This window comes from Galleria mellonella, unplaced genomic scaffold (assembly GCF_026898425.1).
Source record: "Galleria mellonella isolate WM207_F2 unplaced genomic scaffold, CSIRO_AGI_GalMel_v1 utg65, whole genome shotgun sequence".
NCBI classification, from domain to species: domain Eukaryota; kingdom Metazoa; phylum Arthropoda; class Insecta; order Lepidoptera; family Pyralidae; genus Galleria; species Galleria mellonella.
This window is the reverse complement of record NW_026442138.1, coordinates 7,280,040-7,306,554: the sequence shown is the minus strand read 5'-3', so window position 1 is coordinate 7,306,554 and position 26,515 is coordinate 7,280,040. Positions and strand designations below refer to the sequence as shown.

The 26,515-nt window shown below is 31.5% G+C and overlaps 1 protein-coding gene across 1 annotated transcript; it reads right to left on the bottom strand.

Annotated features, from left to right (window-relative positions):
• Nucleotides 1-15,247: 15,247 nt before the first annotated feature.
• On the bottom strand, nt 15,248-24,699 carry LOC116413615 (nose resistant to fluoxetine protein 6-like). Its single transcript, XM_031913747.2, has 13 exons — nt 24,357-24,699; nt 24,042-24,274; nt 22,566-22,780; nt 22,181-22,257; nt 21,906-22,087; nt 21,355-21,506; nt 21,053-21,221; nt 20,266-20,459; nt 18,856-18,997; nt 17,397-17,580; nt 16,705-16,847; nt 16,117-16,226; nt 15,248-15,437 (listed from the first exon to the last, which is right to left on the bottom strand). Exons 1-13 carry the CDS (start codon nt 24,670-24,672, stop codon nt 15,317-15,319), a joined length of 2,238 nt encoding a protein of 745 aa, XP_031769607.2. The 5' UTR covers nt 24,673-24,699; the 3' UTR covers nt 15,248-15,316.
• Nucleotides 24,700-26,515: the final 1,816 nt, after the last annotated feature.

Below are 26,515 nucleotides of genomic sequence, written 5' to 3'. Positions count from 1 at the left end.
ACCGCCTCATTCACAACGAGACACCTGAAAAAACGAAGCCTGTGATAGCGGCCTTGTTCCTCGCAATGTTTAGAAGTGTTATGAATACACTGTAACGGAACTGTTAGACAGGTGACCCATTGGAACGCGATGGAAAATTGCAATGCGGTGTATAGCGCGGTCGTCGGTGAGGCACTGATGGCGGACCGGCCGCCTGCCGCCGGCGCTCCTGCATTGCGGCGCGCAGTCGCACTCGGTCGCGCATGACCTTGGCATTGAACTTGGCAATGGGCCGGCGCGGAGGGAGGGGGACGACCCCCCCCCCTTCGCCCCTCGGGGGTTGATGATGCACCGGCACTGGCAAGCAGCTGCACCGCTCCTCCTGCCATGGCGCCGCAAATCGCTCTTCCGTCCGTCATCAAAACCCAGCATATGCGAGAAACGGTCGTCCTTTCCCTCTATTTTAAATTATTCTGTTCATATAGGCTGATTCTAATTTGGTATTTATTATTGTAACATGTGCATAAGTACATGAAGGGTATTAGATAAGATTAGAAATAATTATATGCTGCATTTGCAGGTGATATTGGCGCATAATTTATAAAAGTATTTCTTTAATTTCTATTGTAATTGTTTGTATTCATGTTTGTGTTTTAGTATATGTACTGAAATATTGAAAGCATAACTTCAATTTGGTTTAAAACATATAAAATAATAATTGGACAGGTAATCATTAGTAACTATTAAAACACGAAACATGTATGTATGCTGTTTGTATTTGTACCAAATGAGCTTCAAAGTAACCAGAAGACTACATACTACATACCACTGGTATAGTACTTAGGTAGGTACATATATGACGTTTTGCTGTGACGCTTGCGACTCCGACCACATTGATGTAATATTCTTAAATCGATCGTTGTGCAAAAAGTGGTCGCTCTTGAGTTTGGTTACCAGCGTCCGCCATCTTTACGTTGATTGTTTGTTTGATACAGTCGATAATAGGTACTTATTTGATTTGTTAAAATATTAAATTATTAGGTAGTAATATTTAAATATTACATTATTAAATTACTTGATTAGATACCTATTGATTTCTGTGAATCATGTACCTCCCACTCATGATTGTTTTCTGGCGGAATAAAATATCCAAATTATGTGGCGTCTTTATACACGTGGTGGGGAGATGGCCATGAGGTGAGAGGGGCTGAGAGGAAGGGGGGAGAGGAGGTGACCGGGGAGCGAAGTTTGGAGATCGATGTTATGGCGCGCATGCGCCCCCCGCCTGATTGCGTCGCTGCCCGCCACGCTATCTGGCTTCAGGCATCCCAGGCACACGAACCCTCCGCGCCAGATCACTAATTCACCATATTTTCAGACGTCAGAGGCTTGCACCTACGCAGTTTATACGGTGCTTCATGTTACAAAATACATAAAAGGAACTTAGAATTTACAGTGTGTTTTTTGTACGACAGCTTAGCAGAGACAAGCTGTAAACAGGAAGAAATGATTGAAAGAGAAAAATACCCGTATTCCATAATGACAAATTTCATGTGTACTGTGTAATATTTGTTTACAATGAATTAAATTAAAAACTAGTATGATAAAGATATGCGTCGCAGAATAATGAGATTATTTTTATTTGGGCCGGTTCTCTTTCTTTTCTCTCCGGGCCTCTCATAATGATGGATTTTACAATTTTAAATGAAAACTGAAGTAAGTTTACATAAAGGGTTTATTAAATTTACAAAATGTAAACTCATTAAAATTACTAGACCAACGAATAAAAAATAATGGTAGGTGGATGCTTACGAAGTAAATATCTACACACAAAGGAAAGGGATTACAGTAGGTAATGCAGTTCAAGCTGGAACGAGAGACCGGAGTCCAGTCGGGCGAGCTGGCATCGTTTTCTCTCTACTTAAATTTTATTCCAACTTCATAGATTGTAAACAATAATCACTGAAAACGTGTGTAGAATTATTGTTGAATATTCAAGTATCAATTAATTTTTATAATACATACCATACCTATCTCTAAGAAAACAAAATATGATTCAGTCATTGTAAAGAAATGAACAACATCTACGAGAATAGCAGCTCCTGCTAAATTAAGTACCTAATAGCATTATTATTTGTATATTTATTGATTTTTAGTAAAACTAGTTAAATAAAAGAGTCATGATGCATGATGATCTTTCTTTGCTGTAATGATGTTTATTTGTTTCAAGAAGCACATTCAGTTGTAGTGAATGGATTTGAATCAAACATACACGATGCTAAATCTGGAGTACCGCAGGGTTTTCAACTCGGTTCTATTCTATTTTTAATATTCATAAATGTCATCGAAAACATGATAAACCGTCACTGTTTACGTAGACTGACTTTGAAACATTACTATACAATATATGTTATTATATAGTACAATTGAAGAGAGTTTAAAAAAATATAATATCATCGTTGGATATTACTGATATGAGTCTAAATTAATAAGTAAACATTAGTTTGATTTATAGTTATATAAATATTATTTTATTTTATAGCACATAGAAAATCGATAGAAATAAAAACATAGGACACTGTAGATTATCAGATGAACAAAAAAATAAAATATTCTGACATAATATGAGTGATTAAAATTTAACGAATATGTATATACCTACAATATATACATAAAATCAATATCTGCAATTAATACGTATTGATTGAAAGATGATATTATTTTTAATCATAAATACAAATTCCTTTATTAATCTTCATACGTATAAAGAGTTCACGGTATTTTTTATTAAAGTATTAAATTTTATAATTCCATAAGTTTTCAAGTGTTTAGCGAAGGTTAAAGGTGAAAATGATACTTTCAGCTCCACTGAATTGGATTACTTGGGTATCTAACGTCAAAATTCTGACGCGGACGTTTAATTATTATAAACCGAATCCATTATCAAATAACGCTTCACTACATTATATAAAGTACCCACCATGATTTTATATAACTTAACGAAAAAGATTACATTTCATAATAAACCACCTCAGTGTCTGTATATTACAGGCGTTTGTTTTACAGACTATTTTTAGCATTGTTATAAGGCGCAATGCAGTTACCCAAACAAAGATGCGACAATGTAGGGTATGCATTCTTAATATATTATATTTAATATCAATAGAGTTTAATTCCGTGTTGATAACTTAGTAATTAGGTTAATTGCGATTGAAGTCGTTTTTAAGTTGATTTCAAAAAGAAGGCTCTCAATTTAATAGTATTTTTTTTATTTGTTACCCCATAAACTCCGTTTCTCTAAACCGATATAAAAAATTCTATTTATCTGGAAAAATATACTTACAGATTGTACTTTTTGAATCAAAATATCTAGTTTTGCCACAACTTAAGTCGGTTTTTTGTTTTGAAGAACACAATTTTAAATTAGGTATATCTATTTTTTATTGAAAAATGTATATAAAATTTGTACTTAATTAAATAATTATAATTTTATAAATTATATTATTACTTGTTCTTCATTCTGAATGACAAATTATAAATTTCTACCTGTACAATTCTAAATTTTAAATCTTGAATTTTGTAAATCCCCGAATTAGTTTCAAAAATCTAACACGTTTAAGTAATGTATCGCAACGTACGTATATAACTTAATTAATTTGAGAAATTTGCACATATAACACATATTTTATAAATATTTATATTATATAATTGTGTATTCATATGAAAGGAGAACCTTTCAGAGATATCAAATTTTACACACGAGTTCTTTATACGCTGAAGTGAGCAATAAGAAAAGATTTTTGAAGATTTCTGGAACTTCTTGGATTTCTTCAAACTGGAGATAAATTCACGCGAATAAAAACAGTTATAATTCAAATTAGATATTCTTCTGGTTTACAAAAAAAAAAACGCTATCTGTCTCAGATTAATTACTAATAATGACATCTATATTGTAATCTAGCTGTTTTCGCGGCTTTTCTCGGGTTAATCAATATACAAATATCTCACATGTTAGGATATAATATAACCGTGTGCTAAATCTCATTTAAATTTGTTCAACTGTTGAAGCGTGACTGAGTAACAAATATATAAAACTTTCACATTTATAATATTAATAGGATAATTTTGTCTTTAAATCTATTGTTTATTAAACATGTTTGGAACGTATGTTTTAATGATAATCAATAAAACCCCCAACAGTGAACCTGTTCAGAAGATTCGTGAATGTTCTAGGAATTATTTAGATCGGAATATCCCTATCCCTACCCTCGACGTTCGGGAGTACTACATCAACGTGGCGCGACCGCTCGGCAACGTTGCCAGATTGGATATTTTTTACGCAATTTGTGGTAAAAATTATTGTGTTGCAGAAATTTTTAGAGATTACTAAAATTGGTATGGAGTAATTTGGATAATTTTTTTGACAATTGTGCTGAATCATATTAATGCAGATATAATTTGTTATGCGCGTAGTGAAAAAGGACAAAAGTTTTCGATTAGGTTAAAATAAAGGAAATCGTATCAATTTAGGCATGTTGCTTTACGTAAATTGAGTCATAGGTTTAATTTCTGGTAGAGCCATTTTAGGAAACGAAATTTTGTGAGTCCGCTCAGGTCTTGAAGTTCTGGGTTGTGCTCTAAAATGTTCATTACATGGTTCCTAATAACAAAGGTCATCCTAGCTTGAGGACTAGGCGATTAGTGTGTGCGGTTTTTATTTCTGTTAGCTTTATTATTTATAATTTTATTTTATTAAATTAAGTGTTATTTTGCGTATCTATCACTATCGTATATACGAGTATCACTGATTAGTTGAATATAAATATTTTGTTCAGAGGAATTAAACAAAATAACTCTAATCAATCAAGCAGCTATTTTATTTTTCTCTTCTTCTAACATTTACGTATAACTCTACCACATGGGTATTAACCAAGTGTGGGAGAGGTTTCAGAGAATAAAGATATAATAGTAGCGAATTAGTAGTCCAAATTATAATAATAATAAGTGAGAATCTTGCTATTATTATAATTTGGAGAAAAAATATTTGAGATTTGGGTAGAACTAAAATTCGCTTGAGGCAGCGCTGCCGCCCGGGCGGTCGGGCGGCCGAGCGCTCGGCCTTGTCCTTGTATGTGGCAATCGATAGGCGCGCGCCAGCCCCAGCTGTGCCGCCCAGTCCTTAGTAAACATTGGTACTCAATGGCTATTTGTTTTGGTAATATATTGTATGTCAGCTATACTGCTTATAACTTAATGTGTACTATCTATAGGTAAGTCACATCGACCATTCAGAGCCTTCAAAGTTTTCACACCTTTGTACACGGATATGAGTTTTCATTTCCTTGTTTTGTTATTGAAGTTGAACTGAAATATTAGGATATTTTAATATTTATACTGTAAATGTTATGTTTATTAGTTTTTCTTTTTATAATTTCGCACGTAAACAATTATTTTTTTTGTCTTATATTGTCTCCACTATCTTATAGCTAGGTCATAGTCTACATAGCTATTAAAATATCTCTTATGTCGTATATGTTATAACTACTTAAAATGCTTATGGATCCAAGTCTTATGAGTATCTACGTAATATATTTTTTCGTAGATATTTGAATATGTACAGGAGTCATAAGGAAACGTATTACCTATAAGTAATGTTGGAGTATCTAGAAACTCTGGTAGATACTTTAAAATTTCTTCCATTCTTATACTTTAGGAAATATATGTTTATTCCATTAAAAATATAATATGTTCGAGACAAGATAAGACTTCTTCTTTGACAGATACCACCCCCTAAGGAGACACTCCATCTATATAATCTGGGTTGACCTATTTTAGGAGAAGCTGACCTGTTTACTTGTTTATTTAAGTTGACCTGTTTCTGGCGAAGATTTGCTTTGCCAAAAACAGGTCAATTTTTTGTACACGTGTGCGTGAATTAGGTTACCATAATGTATATTTATTACTCAGTATATAAGAGAAATAAGAGAAATTATATTGTAAGATTAAATTGAAATATAAAAACGATACATAATTCTTACGAGCATATTTACAAGAATAAGATAAACAGTGCATAACGATTCGTACTGCTGCCTATATTTACTGAATTGTATCTAAGTATAGACTTAAAAAATGTTTAATTTTTTAAATTATTGAAAATGTCCACCATTTTAATTAATACATGGATATTAATTTGTAAGCAAAACGTATATACGTATATTTACAGTACATCAGAAAAACATGTTCAATTACATGTAACATTGAAAGGTGGCAGGTTTTATTGTAGTTTAAAAAAATATGTACCAATATTTAGTCATACAAACGTCAAACTAGGTGACTACATTTTGACCTAATTTTGACATTCAATGTTCTGTCTAATAATCTAGGTATCACCATATACCCTCTTAAAAATATGTTTAAAGTGTATTTTAAATGAAGGTTGGAATAAATTCTTGCAGGTATACTCGTATAACCTGAAAAAATATTAAGTATAATTTTTTTTATTATTTCTAATGAAATATAATTACTGGCATAATAAATTTAAATTAACAACTTTTTATTTAAGCCTGTTTACTCCTTTATTGTTAAAATTTTACAAATAATAAAGGGCAAATAAAAAAATTTACATTTTAAATGTAGTAAAATAATTGCATAATTTTAAGAAATATAAATAAAAATTTATATTTCGAAATATATTATTTAATTGAAATATAGTAGTTTAAATTTTTATATATTTTTGGTTTCAAATATATATTTGTTTACACAATATCTATAAGTTTATATAAAATCTATCAAATTTGTGACATAAACTATCTGAGCAACGTTTTACTGTTTTAAAACAACACAATTAAAAAACCTTATCAGATAGATGATATATGCCAAAAAATAGTCTTTTAGGCATGGACATTTTAAAAATGGATTAGCACTTCTTGATATGCATATATTTTAATTATTTTCCTATGACATTCCATAATGTTGATAACAAATATGTTTAATTTTTTTTTATAAAACCTATTTTAATTCTAATGTTGAAAAATAGAATGAAAATATTTAATCAATTAAATATAAATATTTAAACCCAAGGAACTAGAATTTTCTTTCGTCCAGTGATCTCTTATTTCGTTAATCTTAATTTGATTTTTTTATTTAATTTTTTTTTTCGGAAAACGTAGTCCTAGGCTTATTATTATTAGTATTATGTTCACTAGTATTTAATTTCGATTTGAAAGAAAATATACAATATTTAATCAACCTAAATTATTTAAAATGTTCGTTTCTGTTTTCATATTAGGTATATTTCAAATGTACTATCTTATAGAATATTCTTATAATTTATTATAATGTACATTCTTATAGAATATTCTTATAAAGTGCGAGTTCTAATATTATTATTTCTTTATTTAAATAACTTTATTGACCAAAAGCAAATATGGTGCAAAAGGCAGACTTAATGCTAGTATCATTCTCTACCGGTCAATGTTTAAAATGAACAGTGAACCACGAACGCGGTACTTCATTTTCAGGATAGGTAAAGATAATAATATTAAATAATATATATACCATTAATAATAACACTTAATAATGTGTATTCACTATGACAAACATATTTTATATGTATACAATAAGTAAATTTATTGTTTTGATAATCTTGTATACCTAATTATGTTAATATGTTGGTATACAATAAATAATGTAACCATTTTATTCCATTTAGAAGAATTCAAACCTAATGAACAAAGCTATAAACAGAATCGCCGATTTCCATGATCCAATATGACGAAAAACGTCAACAATCATTTTTTTGACACGGGGCGGATGGCGCGTTTCGGTCGATAGAGGCGCAATAAAGATGACGCCCACACACACCCCTGACACCCCGACCTCCCCCGCACAGCTTCCCCTGACCTATATAAAAGGGGATGGGTAACACGCACACGCATATTGCACACATTCACAGTTACTGGGGTTCTATTCATATTGCTAGCTAATTTAGATAGCCAGTGTGAATTATTTCGATGTGTGCGTGCAACGATAGGGTGACCAGGATTTTTCTCATAAAATGTTTATCTAGATATTGAATCAATTAATTAATTCAATCATTTATTGCATTATTACGTTATTACTAAAAGGTTTTTCTAGTTTCCTTATCACGATTTCTATTCAGTAAATTGTTTTAAAACGTAGTTGAAAACTGTGCACAAATAAATTAATTTAATTACTATTGAACTTTATTATTATTAACTATTGGTGAAATTCTAATAAAATCGTTAAAATATTAACTATTGCTTACAGTTAAAAATAATTTAAAAGTGTTTATAACTTGTTTCTTATTGTTAGTAATACAGACTACCAGTCCCATTGATAGCAATATATTCTATCAGGACGACCTCCTCATGGTCCCCCTGGAAACTATTGTGCTGAATCCCAGATGTATTCATCACGGTGAGCTAACTGACCTGCCTTCTCATGCTCAGCTGTCATCTCTCACTGATAAACCGCCAGTGTATACCGTTAATGCGGGCGGGTTATTATCATTCATTAAAAAAAAATATTTACAATAATAGATGTTAAAACGATAGATGATTGAATATTTATAAAACTGTAAGAGTTATGTAATTACAGAATTAAAACAATATTTATTTTCACTATTGAAAACACCAACTAAATTGAATAATCAGGTCTATTACACTTGATTGAAGTGCAAACGCAGTTATACATGCAGTCAATAAGCTGCAATTTTATTATTAAATTATTTATTAATTTATAGATAAAATTGCATTAAGAGTTTACGTTATTATAAAGATTACTAAGAATAAATAAATACATATCAATACTTAAATAATGAATAATAATTTTATAGAAAATACGTATGTATTGTGAAAAAAATTCATTAATTAATTTTTTATTTATTTATTTTTAAAAGGAAAACCATGACTTATGTATTTACATGAAAAATAACTACAAGATTACAACAATCAAGTCACTTATAGGTTGTAACTTATAGGTTTAGGTTTGTCTTAAACTTATTACCTAACTATATTTATAAAATAAAAAGGTTGTCCTCCTCTCTCCTACACACACACAAATCCGGGGAAAACCAAATTGATGGCAACCCTAAGTCTGAGAGATGGCGGCAGGCTCGCTCCCTGCCACGTTGGATTCCAAAATACTCGGCAAATGTGCGCAAGCTGATTGTTACATTATTTACATGACCATAGACACCAAGTCCATCTGGTAACAGTCCAAATGGCAACAGTCGAAGAATTTACCTAGTTACTTGTTTTTTTTAAATACTTATTACATATTTATTTAATATTAGAAAAATGTCACTTAAATTGTTTTAAGAAGACTCTGATGAAGATTTATTTCATTTGGCAAGGCGTTGTCACTCGACTGTAGTTTCAACATTTCATGTACATATTTTTATTCACTGAAATCTAATAATCTGTGCTTTTAGAAAATGTATAAAGTATACAAGGGAATGAAAGTAAAATACGTATTCGTGTATATAAAGCGAAATGTCCAAACTGACTAATTTTGTGACTCAGCGGCACCCAGTTCAATAAAGGCTTCAGTTCGCAGTAGTCGTTTTGTATTCCTTTGTATGCTGCTCGTATAAACGGGCAAGGTAAAGCATTTATATTTCGTAATGGAAATCTGTCCTAGACACATCTGATATAAATCGATGCAGCTATTTCCAGGAACTGTTTTAAATATTGACTTTAAATAAGGCTATGGCAGCCATCTATACAGTTTTTACAGGGTATTAAACAAAGCATCATTATAATGGATCTACTTCTACATTAATTATCAATATTTATTGATTATTTAAACAAATAACAAAAGAATTTGAATATTTTAAAATATATATTGTGTATCTGAAACAGTAAATCGGCCTACTAAAATTTAAAATAAAATGAATTATCAATTTATCTAGTTTTTTTTTTAAGAATAATTAGTAGTTTGTTTCAATTTATAGCTTGCTTTTTATACATTTAAATTACTGAAAAAAATATATTTGTATGCTAAGTAGACACAGAATGGGTAAATAAGTCAATCTTAATTATTACTACAAGCAGATTGATGATTTTGTCTTTTATCTTTTAAACTTTAAAGTCTAAATGTCTACCATGTTCATTATTTATTCACTTTTTTTTAAGTATTTAACATTATATAATAAAGCTTTATATAAATTTAAAAATACATGTAAGAAATATGATATTGCTGGTAATTCTGTTACTAACTTAAAGCTACTATTGCTGTAGGTAGCTACTATCTGATTAAACAATTTTCCTTATACTTATAGACCAGTAACAAAACTGCGTGACGTAATTATTGCGGGGCCAATATATTTACGAACTTTGTGGATAAATTATATTTAATTTTGTGACATATGGTACAATAAATTGTAACATTATGTTTATATACATTCATAAAGTTTCATACGATATTGTAATTGCATAATTATTATAAAAGGTTGCTCAGTAGTTTCAGTATGCTGCATAGTTTGTCGGATTTCTATTCCAGTAGCACAAACAAAATTGTTTGTACGGAAGATTAGCGTCCGTGATGACGTGAGACGTGTAAGTAATAAGTGCGCAAGGTGAGGGACCAATTTTGCGAGTAATGAGCATAGTTATGTACATGCAACTTGTTCACTAGGTACAACTAGTTACACCTATCCACGTAATGTTTTAATACAATATTATTCGTGAGCCAAAAATTAAATTGATTCTGTAAGCGAAGATATTTCACGGTAAAAACAAGGCTACCGCTCGCTGTATGTACCTATGTATAACAAACATGATTACAAACATTACACAATAGATTGTTTTGATCGATTTATTCATGATTCTTATAGTATTTTTAGCGTTACCTGTGCTTGTTCCTTATTAGTATGATGGTCAGGACTCAGGATACAGGATCACTCGCGACGTCAACTGCGCATTTATCCCTCAGTTGTTTCCAGAGGGCGAGCGAGAGGGACCAGCCGTCGCGGCGGCGCGCGGCAGAATCGCGCGGCCTCGACCTTGGCCGTCAAACCCGCGCATGCGTCCCGCGCCACCGTCCCCCGCACCTCGCGAGGCCCCCCTCAATTATGTCATTATATACTGCCAGTCCCGCGGAGTTGAGTTGGCTGCTTCTGTTGCCAAACACAGTTGCGCTCCGCTGGAGCTGGATCCAGATTTTAATCCATAAACATAAGAGTATATGTGTTTAAACTTGTATACCTATGGGTACCCACAACAAGATGGGGCCTAGTAGTACTCATAATACCTAGCTATATCATTCTCAAAGGTGTTTTGATGAAAACCTATCGTCACATCTCTACACATAAAATAAGTAATTGATATAAATACCTATTGCGGATGTTATTAATGAAGACTTATCGAGTCTGCGTCATATTAGTGAATATGTCGGAAATCAACACCAACATAACCACAATTTTAATACGAGTACGAACATAGGTATCTATAGATGCGTGTTATTCATATATAAAATGGGAAACAATGCTTTAGCAAAACAACAAATTTTTTTGTACTACATAGATACTTAAACGGAAAGTTACTTTAAGTAAAAACCCTAAAAGAACTAACCACAAATCAAGCAATGATAGTTAAGAAACAACTTTTTTAAGAACGAATTTATTAAAATATATTAAATAAATATTTTCATTGTAAAGTAAAACTAAACTGAACAATTTTTGTCAAGAAATAAGATTTGAATATGAATGTATTATTTATTCCTTTTACTGCTACTAATATCGCTAGGTATCGAGTACTTACCTTAATAAGTATTTTTTCGGTTTTAAAAAATCAACTTTACAAAATTAGTCTTGAAAGTTATAAAAACATGGTTGCCCTACAATTCATGATCAGTCGCAATAATGAAATTAAATACAATAAAGAAATATATTTAATTTCAATATGGCGACAAATTACATTTTAATTTTTCCTTACTTTTTAAATTATTATTTTTATTTTCAAACGATATCAAAACATAAAGAAACGAATTGATTACCTCTTTCTTTTCGAAGTCGGTTAAAAAAGAAAATGTAATACATTTATCATTTTTATGATTATAACATTATAACTGCACCATTTATAAACTGATGTAGAAAAATCTTTTTTATTTCAGATTTGTCTTATAAAAAAATTATCAAAATCGATACAGTAGTTTAGTTTTTAAATACAAAATTACATTTTTTGCCACGATTGAAGTCAGCATTTTTTTTTTTTGAGGAACAAAATCTTAAATTATTTTACAACTTATTTATTGCCTGTAATGGAACACAGCTGAGATGTTTCTAGCGTTTTTATTATACACATATAGAAGATTTTTGATTACAAAATGAAAATTTATACAAATGCCTTATCAAAGATTACAGTCGTAAGCATCCAGCTAATGAGTAAGAATGCCTGTATCATTGAATTCAGTTATTTTTTTTCTGCGTCGAACGGTAAACCTATTTAATAAGTAAATTATTCAAAGCAAGTTGATTGTGATTTAGTTAAGTCATGAAATGACCAACTTATGACATTTATTTGGTTTATAATTCACAACTTTTAAGTGTTTTCTAACAAAAATTACAATGCCTAATAATAACAGTATTACCATATGAGATATTTACTACACTACGAGGTCTGTCCGGAAAGTTCGTATAAAAGTGTTCTGGAATGCGAGAAAGAGGAGTGGGGAGGCCAGGTAAGCGCAGGACCCCTTCCTTATGTCCCTAACAATGCTTCAGTTCTGGTCTGACCGCCGTGCGGTGCGAACTGGCTTGTCACGCCATCTGTGAAGTTACCTCTTAACGAAACCCCGTCGGCATGGAGCCCGCTTCCGTTGAAGAGCAGCGCGTCGTAATCAAGTTTCTCTCGAAACTCGGCAAGAATGGCCGTGAAATTTTTGCCGATCTCAGAACAGTTTATGGGGATGATGCTGTGAAGGAACCAACCGTCCACAAGTGGCTAAAAAGATTCAGAGAGGGCCGAGAAAGAGTTCGATGTTCGGGGGATTGTCCATCAAGAATTCGTCCCTCCAGGCCAGACAGTTGATGGAAAATTCTACGTCGATGTGCTCAGACGCCTCAAAGCTCGTGTGGCACGAGTTCGTCCAGAATTGGCGCGAGAGGGGCGTTGGATTCTTCACCACGACAATGCCCCTGCCCACACCTCTCTTGTTGTCCGTGAGTTTTTGAGTAAAAATTCCATTACGGTGACCGAACACCCCCCTATTCGCCGGATTTGGCCCCGTGTGACTTCTTCTTGTTCCCAAAAACCAAATTGGTACTTCGGGGGCGGCATTTGGGGGACATAAATGAGATAAAAAAAGCTACGACGGGGCAGCTGAGAAACCTACAACCAGAGGACTTTCAAGGAGCCTTCTCACAGTGGAAACGGCGTTGGCACAAGTGCATTATGTCACAGGGGGAGTACTTTGAAGGGGATAAAATTGATTTACCTGAATAATTGTAAAATAAAATTTTTAAAAAACTTTTATACGTACTTTCCGGACAAACCTCGTACCTACCTACCTTTTATCACTTTTCGTTTAGTTTTTTATTATCCTATATAATTCACTAGATGGCGCTTAATACATTTTGCCTTTTCAGCGTCGATATTGTTATTTTTATTACTTTGTCTATTTATAGGAATTCTAAACGAGGTAGACAGTTATTAGAAGCTACAATTTTCATTGGTTAAACCGAATTAAACGCGGTTCATATTAGAAACTATTGTGATCCATTCTTAATAAATTCGTCACAACTGACCTAACTTTATCCGTACTTATCTCTCATAATTCAGAACACCAGTGCGTAAGTACATTATACTCTATTACATAGAGAACACATGCAAAACGAGTCTATCATTAAATCATTGTGCAAAACTTAAGAATTCAGGTCAACCTCCATACTACTCCCCCAGGAGATCATCGTAGTCAATTTCTGTTGAACATTAAGGACCTATTTACCTGATTTTATTTACATTTTACTGATATTTCGCCGGTATATAACGATAATAAAAGTAGGATCATTTTATTTTCATCCCATTAAAAAAGACTTCTCATTAAAAAAAAAAACACAGCCTCAAATAAATTACATAAATGAATACGGCAAAATTTTAAAACACAAAAACACTACTTAAATAATTAGGCGCCATCTGTACGAAAGTTTTAGAATTTTATATCTAATATACCTAGTAATACTTTATCAGGAAGGCAACACTTACAATGTTTAATGATAGTACATAGATGGCTCTGTTCAGTTCCTTGCTGGTCGCTGGTTTTATTGTAACTCAATTATGCAGGAACTTGTACCAGAAGAATAAAATAAAAATAAAAATGCCGAGTATAGACGTGCATGTATATTGATGAAGTGATAGAGAATAACAAAAGACATATTCCATAAAACAAAAGAAAAACAAAAAAAAAAAAAATTTTACAATTATAAAATAGTTTGAATTTCTGTTCGTATTGAACAGGCTCTACTGTACAAAATTTAATGCAATTAATTTTATAGAGATCTATTATAGAACTATGTGAAAAGTATTTCTAATGAAAATAAAAAAGGAGGAAATAATTTGTCGAATTATAATTCTGATTTTCTATAATTCGTTAAACGATTTCTATAAGGATGATAGCAATATTATACTTAATTTATTTATTTTGAAGCCAAATCTGTAGATTATCATGAATAACTTATTAATAATGGTTTTCAGGAGGGACTATGTGCAGGTTGATATTAGGTATATTGCTAACTAAGATTGCTAGTAATGGGGCTGCTAGTTCCCGTCACTACCAATTTCTATACGGTCACAACTGTTCATCACGTGTTAGTTTGTCTGTACTCTCATCATTATTTAAAATGTAGGTACTTTACCTATTTATATTTATTTATTTACTGTACACAAAAATTACATTGTTATAATTTAATTTAAATAAAGATGTGCGAGCTTAACTCTGTAAAAGTTCTTTTCCAGCAAATTTTGAGTAGTAAGGAACGTTAATTACTGTGATGTATGTGGGTACACCGAGATTTTTATAATAATTATATTTGGCGGGTAACTGCTCTTGTCTACAAATAGAAGTGATCCGATCCAGGTGTGTTTTATTTCTCTCCGTCATATTAATACATAGAGGCGATAAATAACTATCAAATAGCAAAATTACCAGTGGAAAAAATGGAAACAGTATGGTTGATTCTACTAAGAAATCATGAATGTGTTTATCTAAATACAAACTAACTTATATATTTATATTCAAAATACACACATAGCTTCACATTTTTATTGTAAATAAACAGTAACAGATACTTAAGGATATTTTTATATATAATTCCTAATTATATTTTTGAAAAATATATTGTTGATGGCAAATTGTCATTACTACTACTCGATATTGTTGTTATTGTGTTTGGGTCCTCATGAACCTTTTTCTCTTCTTTTTTCGATACGTCTTTTTTCCTGAAATCAAACAAAAATATTGAAATGTCTAGATTTTAAAATATATTTTTTCTAGTAATTAAATGAATATGTAACGTCAGTCACTCAAAAGTTAATGCCTTTGTTACAAACTTCAATAAAACTGAGTCTTAAAAACGATCACTACTTCGTTGAAATTAAAATTCAATGTATTCATATGTTTTTGTACATTACATTGAGTGTAGAATTGGATGACACACTACAGTTCTTGGTGGTTACAAATCACTATTATGAAAACCATTACTAATAATTCATTTATAAGTTTAAATACCGACAAAGTTTTCATTATTCAAGACTTCCACTATGTTGGGTTGACAGAAAGAGGTCTCTTTTAGAGACAATTTCACATTTAATAAATTATTTGTAATACTGATGTTATTACTGTATTTCTGAGTGCAATGAAGAATATATTAAAGTCAAAAGTATGTTAGATTATCCTAAAAAATAAAACAGTACCTAAAGAAAGTGTAACATTTCACAACAATATTGATTTATGCTACCTTGAAAGTCAACATCAAAATTGAGGAATTATATTTTGAACAACTTTATTACACATGACATTTTTAAGCGTAATGAGAAACCTTAGTAAATAATGAATGCCCATACATTACACGCCTATAAAATTAACGAGAGAATGAGAAATACACGATAATAGACTTACATGCTGGAAATCCATAGTTGAAACAAATTGTTTGCGGGTGCTTCTGCCAGCAACCAGATGAGAAAAGAACTCACGCAACTCCAAAATATAGTTCCAGCTGCAGAGTTCAACTGAAAAAAAGAATTGAGAGTCTAAAAACCAAGGAGACGACAGCTAACGAGGTGTTCTGATTTATCCATTTAATCATATAAGCATAATTATGTAACAATATTTGCATTATAGATCATAATACACTAGAATCTCTACTGGGTAATAGGCACGTGATAAATATAAAAAATTAAAGAGTTTATTTCTCAATTTGGTTCTATTTTCATGTTTATTACCTTATAACTCATTGAAAATTGTTGTATCTAAAAGAATAAATACACTTACAGATTGGGCCCATACAAATTTTATCAAAATCAGTTCAGTGGTTTCTTTTTTTTTTTAATTATCATAATCACAGGCGCATATTTCGCGGTTAAGTTATTTTAAAAATTATCATAATCACAGGCGCATATTTCGCGTGAAAGTCAATATGATAAGGTATTTAGATAATGGAACCATTTGTCCCCATCTATCAAGTTCAATAATACTAGGTACACTTACCGTATCCAATGCATCGAAATGGCGAGGACTCCTGGCTACGAACACATTCCTAGTGATGAATATCGTGTGCGTCAGGTATACGCCGTAAGTGAGCCGGCTGAGGGGCACCCACGGAGACCACGTCAGAAATTGTTTCACAACCGCTGAAAAAAGCAAAACTTATATACGTAAATGTGTGCTTAACCTGCCTCTTGTCTATATACATATATAATGGGAAATTATTGAACTCAGTGTTTTTATAGTTTTTCACATTTGTTTCGATTTCATCCATAAGTCTTCTTCAGCGGTCGTCGGTTTAAAAATAACCTGACAGAAGTCTCAATTTAACAAGTTTTTTATTTTTATTTTCTAGAGAATTTGGGTGGCACAAAAGATACAAGATTATAAACGGGTGATATTTTTTGTAGGTGAAAATGGCCTAGTAATCCCACCTGTGCTATCGGTATACACTGGCGGGGCACCAGTGAGAGATGATAGGTGCGGATGAAAACAGGTCATTCAGTCCATTGCGATAAATTTAGCAAGTCTTAATTACAATAATTTCCAGGGGGAACCGCGTAGAGGTCGACCTGATAAGGTGCATTGCAATGGGGCCATTACACCTCATTACAAATAATCCCTTTCTTCCTCAAACGGGTGATTAGTCTGTCATTTGCCATTCTTAGTAGCACATATAAAACCTTTATACTCACGGACATGTCCCCAGCTACAGCAAAACACAAGTAATGCGACACCACAAGCCCATATTGGCCTGTTGAAAGCTGCATACAGAATTCCTTCTATTAGGTTGTATTCACGCCAGAGGAATGTGGCACCATTGATCATTACGATCAACATCACCATCATTGCCACACACGCACCAAGCACTGACCATTTCTGGAAATGTGTTTTTAAACAACTTTAAAAAGAGGCGGTTCTAATTCATAGCTATGTTTTAGTGTATGTTATAGGATATAATCGCTAATTCTGAACAGTTTTTTTTTTATTATTGATAGGATTTATTCCGCCGCTCAATAACTATGTTTTCACAGCTGTATTTTAATTTAATATAAAGAATATTATAGTGAAATGAAAGTGAAAAAAAAATGACATTATATAAAGGATAAGGAATGCTTTAAAATAAACTGCCAAATGTTTTATGAATGTATGTCAAAAAAAACATACATGTATATTAATTTTGTTATACATATAATAAACGTAAAAATCTGTAAATAACTTTAGCTTTAGGGGTGAACACAATAATTTGTTAATTTGTATTTGAATCTCATTTTAAGTTAACAACAATTTTTATGAGAAAATATATTATTTAAACCGAATTTATTAGTAATTGAGTATTGAGGCATATAGGAGTAGACATAACATTTAAAATTGTGACTATCAGAATAATACCTGATATTCAAATGGGCCCTTAGCTTGTAATTTTGAGTGGTATAAAAAAATCATCCGTTATTTTTATTGCAGTTTTATTAAGAGTTTATTTGTGTAAACGGAGATTTTACACAAATATACTAAACGGAGTATCCTCCGTTTAGTATATTTGTGTAAAATAGACTAAACGGATTTAAATACTTAAAATTTACCAACTTTAAAAAAAAGTATTGTAGTATTTAACGATAGAAATCAATCCAAATGGCGATACTAATCTCGCCCTCTAGTACATTGAATTTTAATAATTCCCAACAAATGTGTCTACCTCTACTGCCTCATTTAGAAGTTATATGTAGTTGTATACACATTTATTTGCTTTCTATACTAATATTATAAAATGAAAAGGTTTGATTTTTATGTTTATATTTACTTAAAAATATTTAACCGATTTGCAAAATTTTTGCATCTCGCATCATCATCATCATATCAGCCGTCTATTGTCCACTACTGAACATAGGCTTTTCCATTTGGGAGATTTTGCCAGTAGTTGCCACACTTGACAGGCAGATTGGCAATCGCAGTTAGGCTTTGGAGATGTTTTAAGGTGGACGCTACTGTCTATCCCTAGATCGTTAAGTTCCCTTAGTCGCTTCTCACGACACCCACAGCCGAGGCCACACGGCAATTTATCATCTATAGAAAACTGTATTATCAACTACAAATATGAGTTGTATCTTATTTTATAAAAAATCCAGCGATTGGGGATATCAATTAAATGCGAACCTTGATCTTAATGTTTCCAGCAGGCCCATAATGGAAAAAGATAAGTCCACTAGCGAAGCCAACCACGTAAGCTGCATACCTTGCATGGCTTTTGATGTATGTAACATGGAATTGTTCACTAGCACGGGGGTCTGCCACAAAACTGTAATTAGAAAAAGACATTATTTTCTTAAGTTTACATTAGTTTTATAAGTCAATATTATATATTTATTTTTATATAAAAAATAACCAGGATTGACTTATTTGAAAAACATGTGAGGGGTATCATGAGCACAATGATTCATACCTATAGATGAATATAACCAATTTTTTATTAGTTAGATAATCAGCTTATTTTTAATTCCAAATTGCATAAGAGTGAAATAAAAAAAATCCAATTTACCCACTTTGCGCAAAAAGTTAACAACTCCTTACCTTGTCATGCATAAAATTTTGATAGTACAAATAAAACCTGTAACCATTTAACTATGTCATCAGGTCGGTCAATGTAAATAAAAACATAATAAATCATGTATATAATGATAGCAAACTAGTAAACAATGGATGGACGAAACAATTACAAGGAAATTATGCAAGGCGTGGTAGGTATGTAGGAGATATACAGAATCATTTTATAGATTTCCATGGTAAGTAATGATTCAACAGCGTGTTCTTATGTCGTAATAATTGTATATTTGACGCAGTTCTTCATTGCATTATACAGTCTAGTAGTACTATCTATCATGCAATCTACCTAGCATCAATAAATAGGTACACAATTTTAACATAGCAAATTATAGAAGGGAATCGTTAAATAAATTTATTTCGATAGGACATGAAACAAATTTCGTTACATGGAAGTTATAAACTAATAATAAAAAAATTAGGGAATTTAAATAAAAAGAAAAACTATAACTTATTCTTTTTCCATGTTGGTTAATTTCTTAAGGCTAAATAACAACGATAAAAGTCACAAGGTATATATGTTCTTTATTGTAGTTCTACACAGAAATTTCAGAATAATTGAAACAGACCTTTAGTTCTATACAACTTAGTTCTCGCAACTAGACTTATTTTATTATAATTATACCAAATTTATAAGCAAAATAATTAAAATTGATTAATTAATACAAAGTAAAATGTATATAGTCGTAAATATAAATTGTATTTAATTATACTTACCATAGGTATTAATTGTCCACTGCTAAACATAGGCCTTCCTCTATTGGGGAGTTTGCCAGTGGTAACCACGCTTGGCAGGCGGGCTGGCAACCGCAATTAAGCCTTGGAGACATTTTAAAAGGGACGCTGCTGGGCATCTCTTAAGTTACCCGACCGTTAAGTTCTCTTAGTCGCCTCTTACGACATCCACGGAAAAGGAAGAGGTGGCCTATTCTATGCTGGGACTACATAGGTTCTAAATATACTTACTCATAAGTAAATAACTGGACAGGCGGCAATTTGTTGAGGTAGTTTAATATGGCTGGGACGACAATGGAAGCTATGGCCAATACTCCCGCACAAGTGAGACCCAGTCGAGGAGAATTCTTGTATATCCAGTAGACCAATATGGTGACGACGAAGAAGTGGAAATCGCATGGAATGTACCAAGAAATTACTAGGCACTGCAAACAAATTGATTAATTTATAACCTGACTAGTTTTTACCCTCGATTTTGTCCGTGTGACCGGGACATGTTCAGTGACCGGGGTAAAAAAAAAAAAAAATATATGAGAATATTTCAAGAAATAACCTAATTTTTATAACTTCTAAATAATCGCAATTTACTATTTTATTTAGTTTTTTTTATTTATAGATACTTAATCTAATTACCTACACATTAATATAAATTTACTGTCATTATTTATATTAATATAATTAATTCTCTCCACTAAAATTATTATCAAATTATCCATTTGTAGATTGTGAATATTGTTTTTTTTTTTTTTGTCAAATTCAAATTGCCTTTATTAAAATGTTGGAGTTTTAATACTGGCTGTTGACACTGAGGTTTTTTAGAACAATGTATTATAATAATAAATTGGTTCTATGTCAGATTTTTATAAGACATGTCTTGTATTTTTTCACTAAACTTATTATTTTATATCACAAATATATATACGTTTTATTACTGCATCCTGCTATTTAAAACATAAAATAGACTTGCTTACAAACTATCGTTATTTCATTTGCCAATAGTAGTTAGATATGTACTTACTATATGTTCACTATCAATGTAATTGTTGAGCATTAGGAGATTGAGCCACCAATTTTGGCGGCAATTCTCTGTCTCCCCGGCAATGATTCGGTTCCATAGAGGACCAGATCCCGTGTATGGATATACAGCGCATAGATAAAATATAACAACTGCAAACCCAACTGATAACCTAAAAAGAAATAATGTAAAAGGTCGTTAACATTTCAAATAACCTAAAACCTAGCTATCTTCAAGTCAGATTTAGTACTTGTCTGTTTGTCTTAAATAAATAAATAAAATAAATAAATAAGATCTATACTTACCTAATATATCTCTTCAAAATAAGAATAAAGACATTGGGCAGTCTTTTATATTTTGTAATAGCAGTTGCTAAAAGAAATCCGGACAGGAAGAAGTAGGTGTCCACAAATAAGTCGTCGTGTATCACGAACATGCCTTTAACTGATAGAACATCCTTAAGAAGAAAGTAAACAATATAAACAATATTTGTATTGTTGATTTAATATATACTAATAGCACAATTTACAATAAGGTAGTGGCACTTTTAATGTATTAGCATATCGCCGATCTACAGCAACGGAAAATCGGTGACTTAAGATCGACCAGCGCCATATTAGTGCTAGCTATATTATCTACTATCTTATGCTTCAAATCATTCAACGGATCGACAAAGAAATGCCTCCCTAAAAGACAAGTAATCGTTCGAAAAATGCTTTGGACTATTGATCGTTCTTATAGGCGTGTTTAATACCCAGCATAGAAATTACTGGGTATGCAGATAATGTCTAATCACTCTAAACTCAGGAATAATAACACAGATTGGGCGTTTGTCAATTTAGTCTTTATAACTTACATGATCAACTTCCAGACCATTGCTAATTGGGCCTGCGTTTATTATTCCAATTTGATGATCCATGACTATAAAGCAAATAGTAAAAAATCTAATTCCATAGAGAACTTCAGTGCCTTCCTCTTTGGCTATTAAAAGATTCGATGCGTTTTCTTTTAAACAAAATATCTTTATGATACGGTCCACTGAAAAAAATATTATAATTATTAATAACAAAGTTTAAAATTATAAAATATAATTATTTTGCTAAAACATTTATTATTAGTACATAGTCTTACTGGTAGAGTGTTCCTTCCTTCGAATGTTCAGAATCGTTGATACAATGCATACTGTTGTTAAAAGTAGAAGGATGCCACTGAAAAAATAACAAGTATATTTATAATCTATCGAATATAATTTTGAGCTTCTGATTGTATATTATCGAGTAAGAGTAGGTAACTAAGTAGATAAATGTCTGTATGGGGCAAGAAAGGCTAGATTGCTTTTATATTTCAGGAGTTTGCCAGTAGTTGCCACGCTTCTATCTACTACTGTAATCTACTGGTGACTAACAAGTATAATTTTATATTAAATGCTCACCTTTAATTAAAATTAGTAAATTAGTATTACATTTGATGTTACAGCCTTTTGTAAATAAAATAAGGGTTAAACAATTATACTAACAAAAATGCGAAGAAAAGCGCATCGTACTCTCTCGAATCGCTCATCTTCTGGCATGGGCTGTCCACTGCAATACGAGGTCGAATGCCAGCTACTCCTAGATGACTGCGAGCCAGCATGGTCGCTAGTAGACGCTCCACAGATCGCGGTCCACAATTCGCGGGAACGCACACACCCCATGTCAATTCGTTGATAGCACGTGTATGGGGAGGTCGATACTGGATGTATGTAAATTAATACTATAGTATTAATCTGTTTTAATAGAACTTAATAATAATACCATCATCAGAATATTATAAATCAATTAAGTACAAACCAATGATTAACCCGACTATAAGTGTCTGCTAATGTCCAATACAAGTACAAATAAAAAATCAATCATATGATTAAACGTTTCGATTTCTAACTACTTTCATTTAGTCCGTACTTGATTACATTTCCATTAAAATCTATTTGTTAATAATACATTGTATATATATATATATATATATACCACTTTCCATCAGGTGGACCGTCAGCTTGATTGCCATTCTATGTTGTATAATATATATATATATATATATATATATATATATATATATATATATATATATATATATATATATATATATATATATATATATAACATGAAAATGTAATGATGCCTGTACCATTAAGGTTTATATAGACAGATAGACACTTTATAGTTTCCTCCAAAATATTGTAGTAGTAAACTTATTATAAATACAATAAATTACAATAAAAGATCATACTGAAAAAACAATGTTTAGCGGAGTACCAGTGAGGGATGATAAAGGGGGATAAATAACATTACTTCGTATTTGGTAAGTACGTATGTATGTAATATGTTTTACATGTAACATGGGAGATAATTCTGTTTAAAAATTACGACTTAAATTACTTACTAATTTAATAGTAGAGTTTACTAAGCGTATATATATTTAAAGATTATCAGTACGGTCCTTTTAAAATAAAATTATTGTAACAGATTTATATTTGTTAGCTTTATAGCTAAATACATTCATATATTAATTTTTCCACGCTACTCTCAACAAAATTATTAATAGTAGAATATATACTGGCAAAGTGCGATTTTTTTTTATTTTAATTCAAATAATTATTAAGCAAACGTAAACTGTCTCACATACTATTAGAACATTTTCAAGATTTCTAAATAAATATTTGATAAGTAATCTTTTAAAAAATGATTGTTAATTATTCATTACATTTTTTATGAAATATTAATTTTAATTAGTAAAGAAGCACATATTTGGAGAATGCAAAAGAAAAATAAATTAAAATGCTTGTTGCAATATTTTTAGTATTTGATTTGTATACAATAATTGTTTAATTATATAATTTAAGTATTATATTTATTAATCGTTCAAATACAATGATTTTTATTCTATTCTCAAACTTCAGTATGAACATTATTAATGATAATTGCGTAATGATACAAGACAAAAACTAGTTACATACCTGTAAATAGTCTAGAACAGATCCGTAAGGGTGATATCTCCAATCGTGGGTTTTATTCCTCTTCTTCACAAAATGATCCGTTCTCTCTAATACTATTTCGGATAAACAGTATTGAGTTGTTAATTCAGGATGAATGTTAGACCAAGGCGTTTTTAAGCATTCGTCGAAATTGCCAAGTTGATATCGATTTCCATACAAAAGTCCGAGTGGTTGAGATGATATAGAATCCCAATCTAACAAGAAATTATTCGTAAACAATTTGTATTATTTAGGTAGATCATAGCACGTACATAAGAACTAAACACATTTACTTACTAAATACAGCCCACAAAGTAAAATTCTGTAAGCTTTCAATTAAAACTAGAGTTTGATTTAAACACGGCTCTTCGTCAGCTGTCCAGTTCTGATTTTTCAGAGCGAACAAAACATCTTCTAAATAGATTCGACTCTCTCTGTTTTCTTCTATAGGAATTTTCGGTGTAATTCGATCGTAATTCTTCTGTATTCCTTGAACTTTAGATGGCATATCTTTTATTTGTATTGCTAATCCTGTTGTTGATTCTTCTCTCATTTGTATCGTCAATTGGCATTTTGTTAATGTAAGAATTATTATCACAAATAATGATTTCATATTTACAGCAAGAATAGTAATGTTGCACTGAAGTTGAACAAGAAGTAGTAACACTATAAGAGAATATCTTGTATAATTATTGTCAGGCAATCATCGTTAATTAGATGAGCTATTGTGATTGTAATCTAAAGGGAATAGGATAAGGGCAATGTTCTCGATTGTTTAATGTATAGATGATTATCGGAAGTAGTGGAATTGTACATTTTATTTTATTTCAATATCAAAGAATTTTAGTATTATTAAAGTAAATAATAAGCTGTACGTGTATTAGCTGTATAGGCGCCTGTGTAGAATAGGTCACTCCCTCCTTTCCTGTGGGTGTTGTTAGAGACGATTAAGGAAGCTTATGGTAGAGGAATGGGCAGCAGCGTCAAAAGCCAAACTGCGTTTGCCAACCCGCCTGCCAAGCGTGGCAATTAATGGCAAAGCCCCCTTATGGGGAAGGCTGTATTCAGCAGTGGGCAATTAAAGGCTGATACAACAACAACCGTAAATAGATTATACTGATGGGTGTGTATGATTTAGTTTATATGAGCTTTTATAGTAAATTACAGAATTACCAAAATAATAAGACGTTACTTTTATATCTTATAATGCCGATCCTAAAATAATTGCATTTTGGTCCCAGCATAGAATGACCCGCGTATTTTTTCCCGTGGGTGTCGTAAGAGGTGACTAAGGGAGCTTATGGTGGAGGGATGGGCAAGAATATTTTATTTTATTTTATTCGTGATAGACATTATTTCATACCTGTTACTCGAATAAATTATACCAGTTTCATTACTAAAATTTTTAGTGTAAGTAAAGTTCTACTAACGCCATCTATCACATCAATTTTACAACACTTAACCTCCAATTTATGCTTTCTTCTCACTACCTATTTTATTAGAGACTCTGATGCCAAGAGTAGAACGTTCTGAAAAAACTAACAGATGGTTCTGTAGATAATCAGTGAAAGAAGAACTTTGAAATATAAAACGGATATATTTATTTCAAATAAAACATTATTTGTAATTAAGTATGTACATAATGTGTGTTCTGTCGAGCAATAATAATATAATTACTGACATTAACGTGTTTATATTAAATAGTAATGACGTAGAATAATAGTTATATACATATCTATAATCAATTTTATTATAGGTTCTTCGAATACTATTTTTACTGAAGCCAACCAACATAATCAGATCTCACCTGATGGTAAATACCTAGGTAGCGTGGTCTAAACATAAAAGTCGTAGATCCTTTATTATATTCGTGTATTTTTCATTTTTATTATTATATTTATTCATTATTGTTATCATTATATATTACAGATAACTTACAAAAATATAGAAACTGTAGGATAAAGATACGAGAACTAGAAGACAGTTTGCCAAAGTTCTTAACATCCTTTTCCAAATGTGGTTACTTCATTTTTTATACTTTTTATACGAGAATAGATTATTTTTAGAGCAATAAATATTTAATTTTCATTAATAAATGTACTTGTTGCTTACGTTGTGTTACAATAAATTACACAGACAAAGCTTTATATACCAGTCGGAACTATACGGAACTATATACTTTATCAGAGAAAAACTTTGTACAAAAGTCGTTTGCTTGGGTACCTCTGTCCTATTCGTGTGTCTACCATGAAGCAGTTGTGTTTGCATGGCTGTGTTTCGGTTTGAAGGGTAGAGTATACCAGTGAATTTATAGGGTACAGAGGAATAACACCTAAGTCCGCAGGAATGGCAACGCATGGGAGGTATCATGGGCAAAACAGTATACTCTGTTATGTTCATGGTCAGTCGCCTATAGACATGAACAGTTTCATGTCTATAGGCGACGGTTACCACTC

Bases quoted from the DNA above. Each gene is read 5' to 3' on its own strand.
- LOC116413615 (XM_031913747.2), bottom strand. From the start codon at position 24,672: ATGAAATCATTATTTGTGATAATAATTCTTACATTAACAAAATGCCAA. The intron at 20,460-21,052 runs GTAAGTACATAT...ATTTGTTTGCAG, and splicing joins ACATTGATAGTGAACATATA to TGCCTAGTAATTTCTTGGTA. The intron at 17,581-18,855 runs GTTCGCATTTAA...ACACATTTCCAG, and splicing joins CTGGAAACATTAAGATCAAG to AAATGGTCAGTGCTTGGTGC.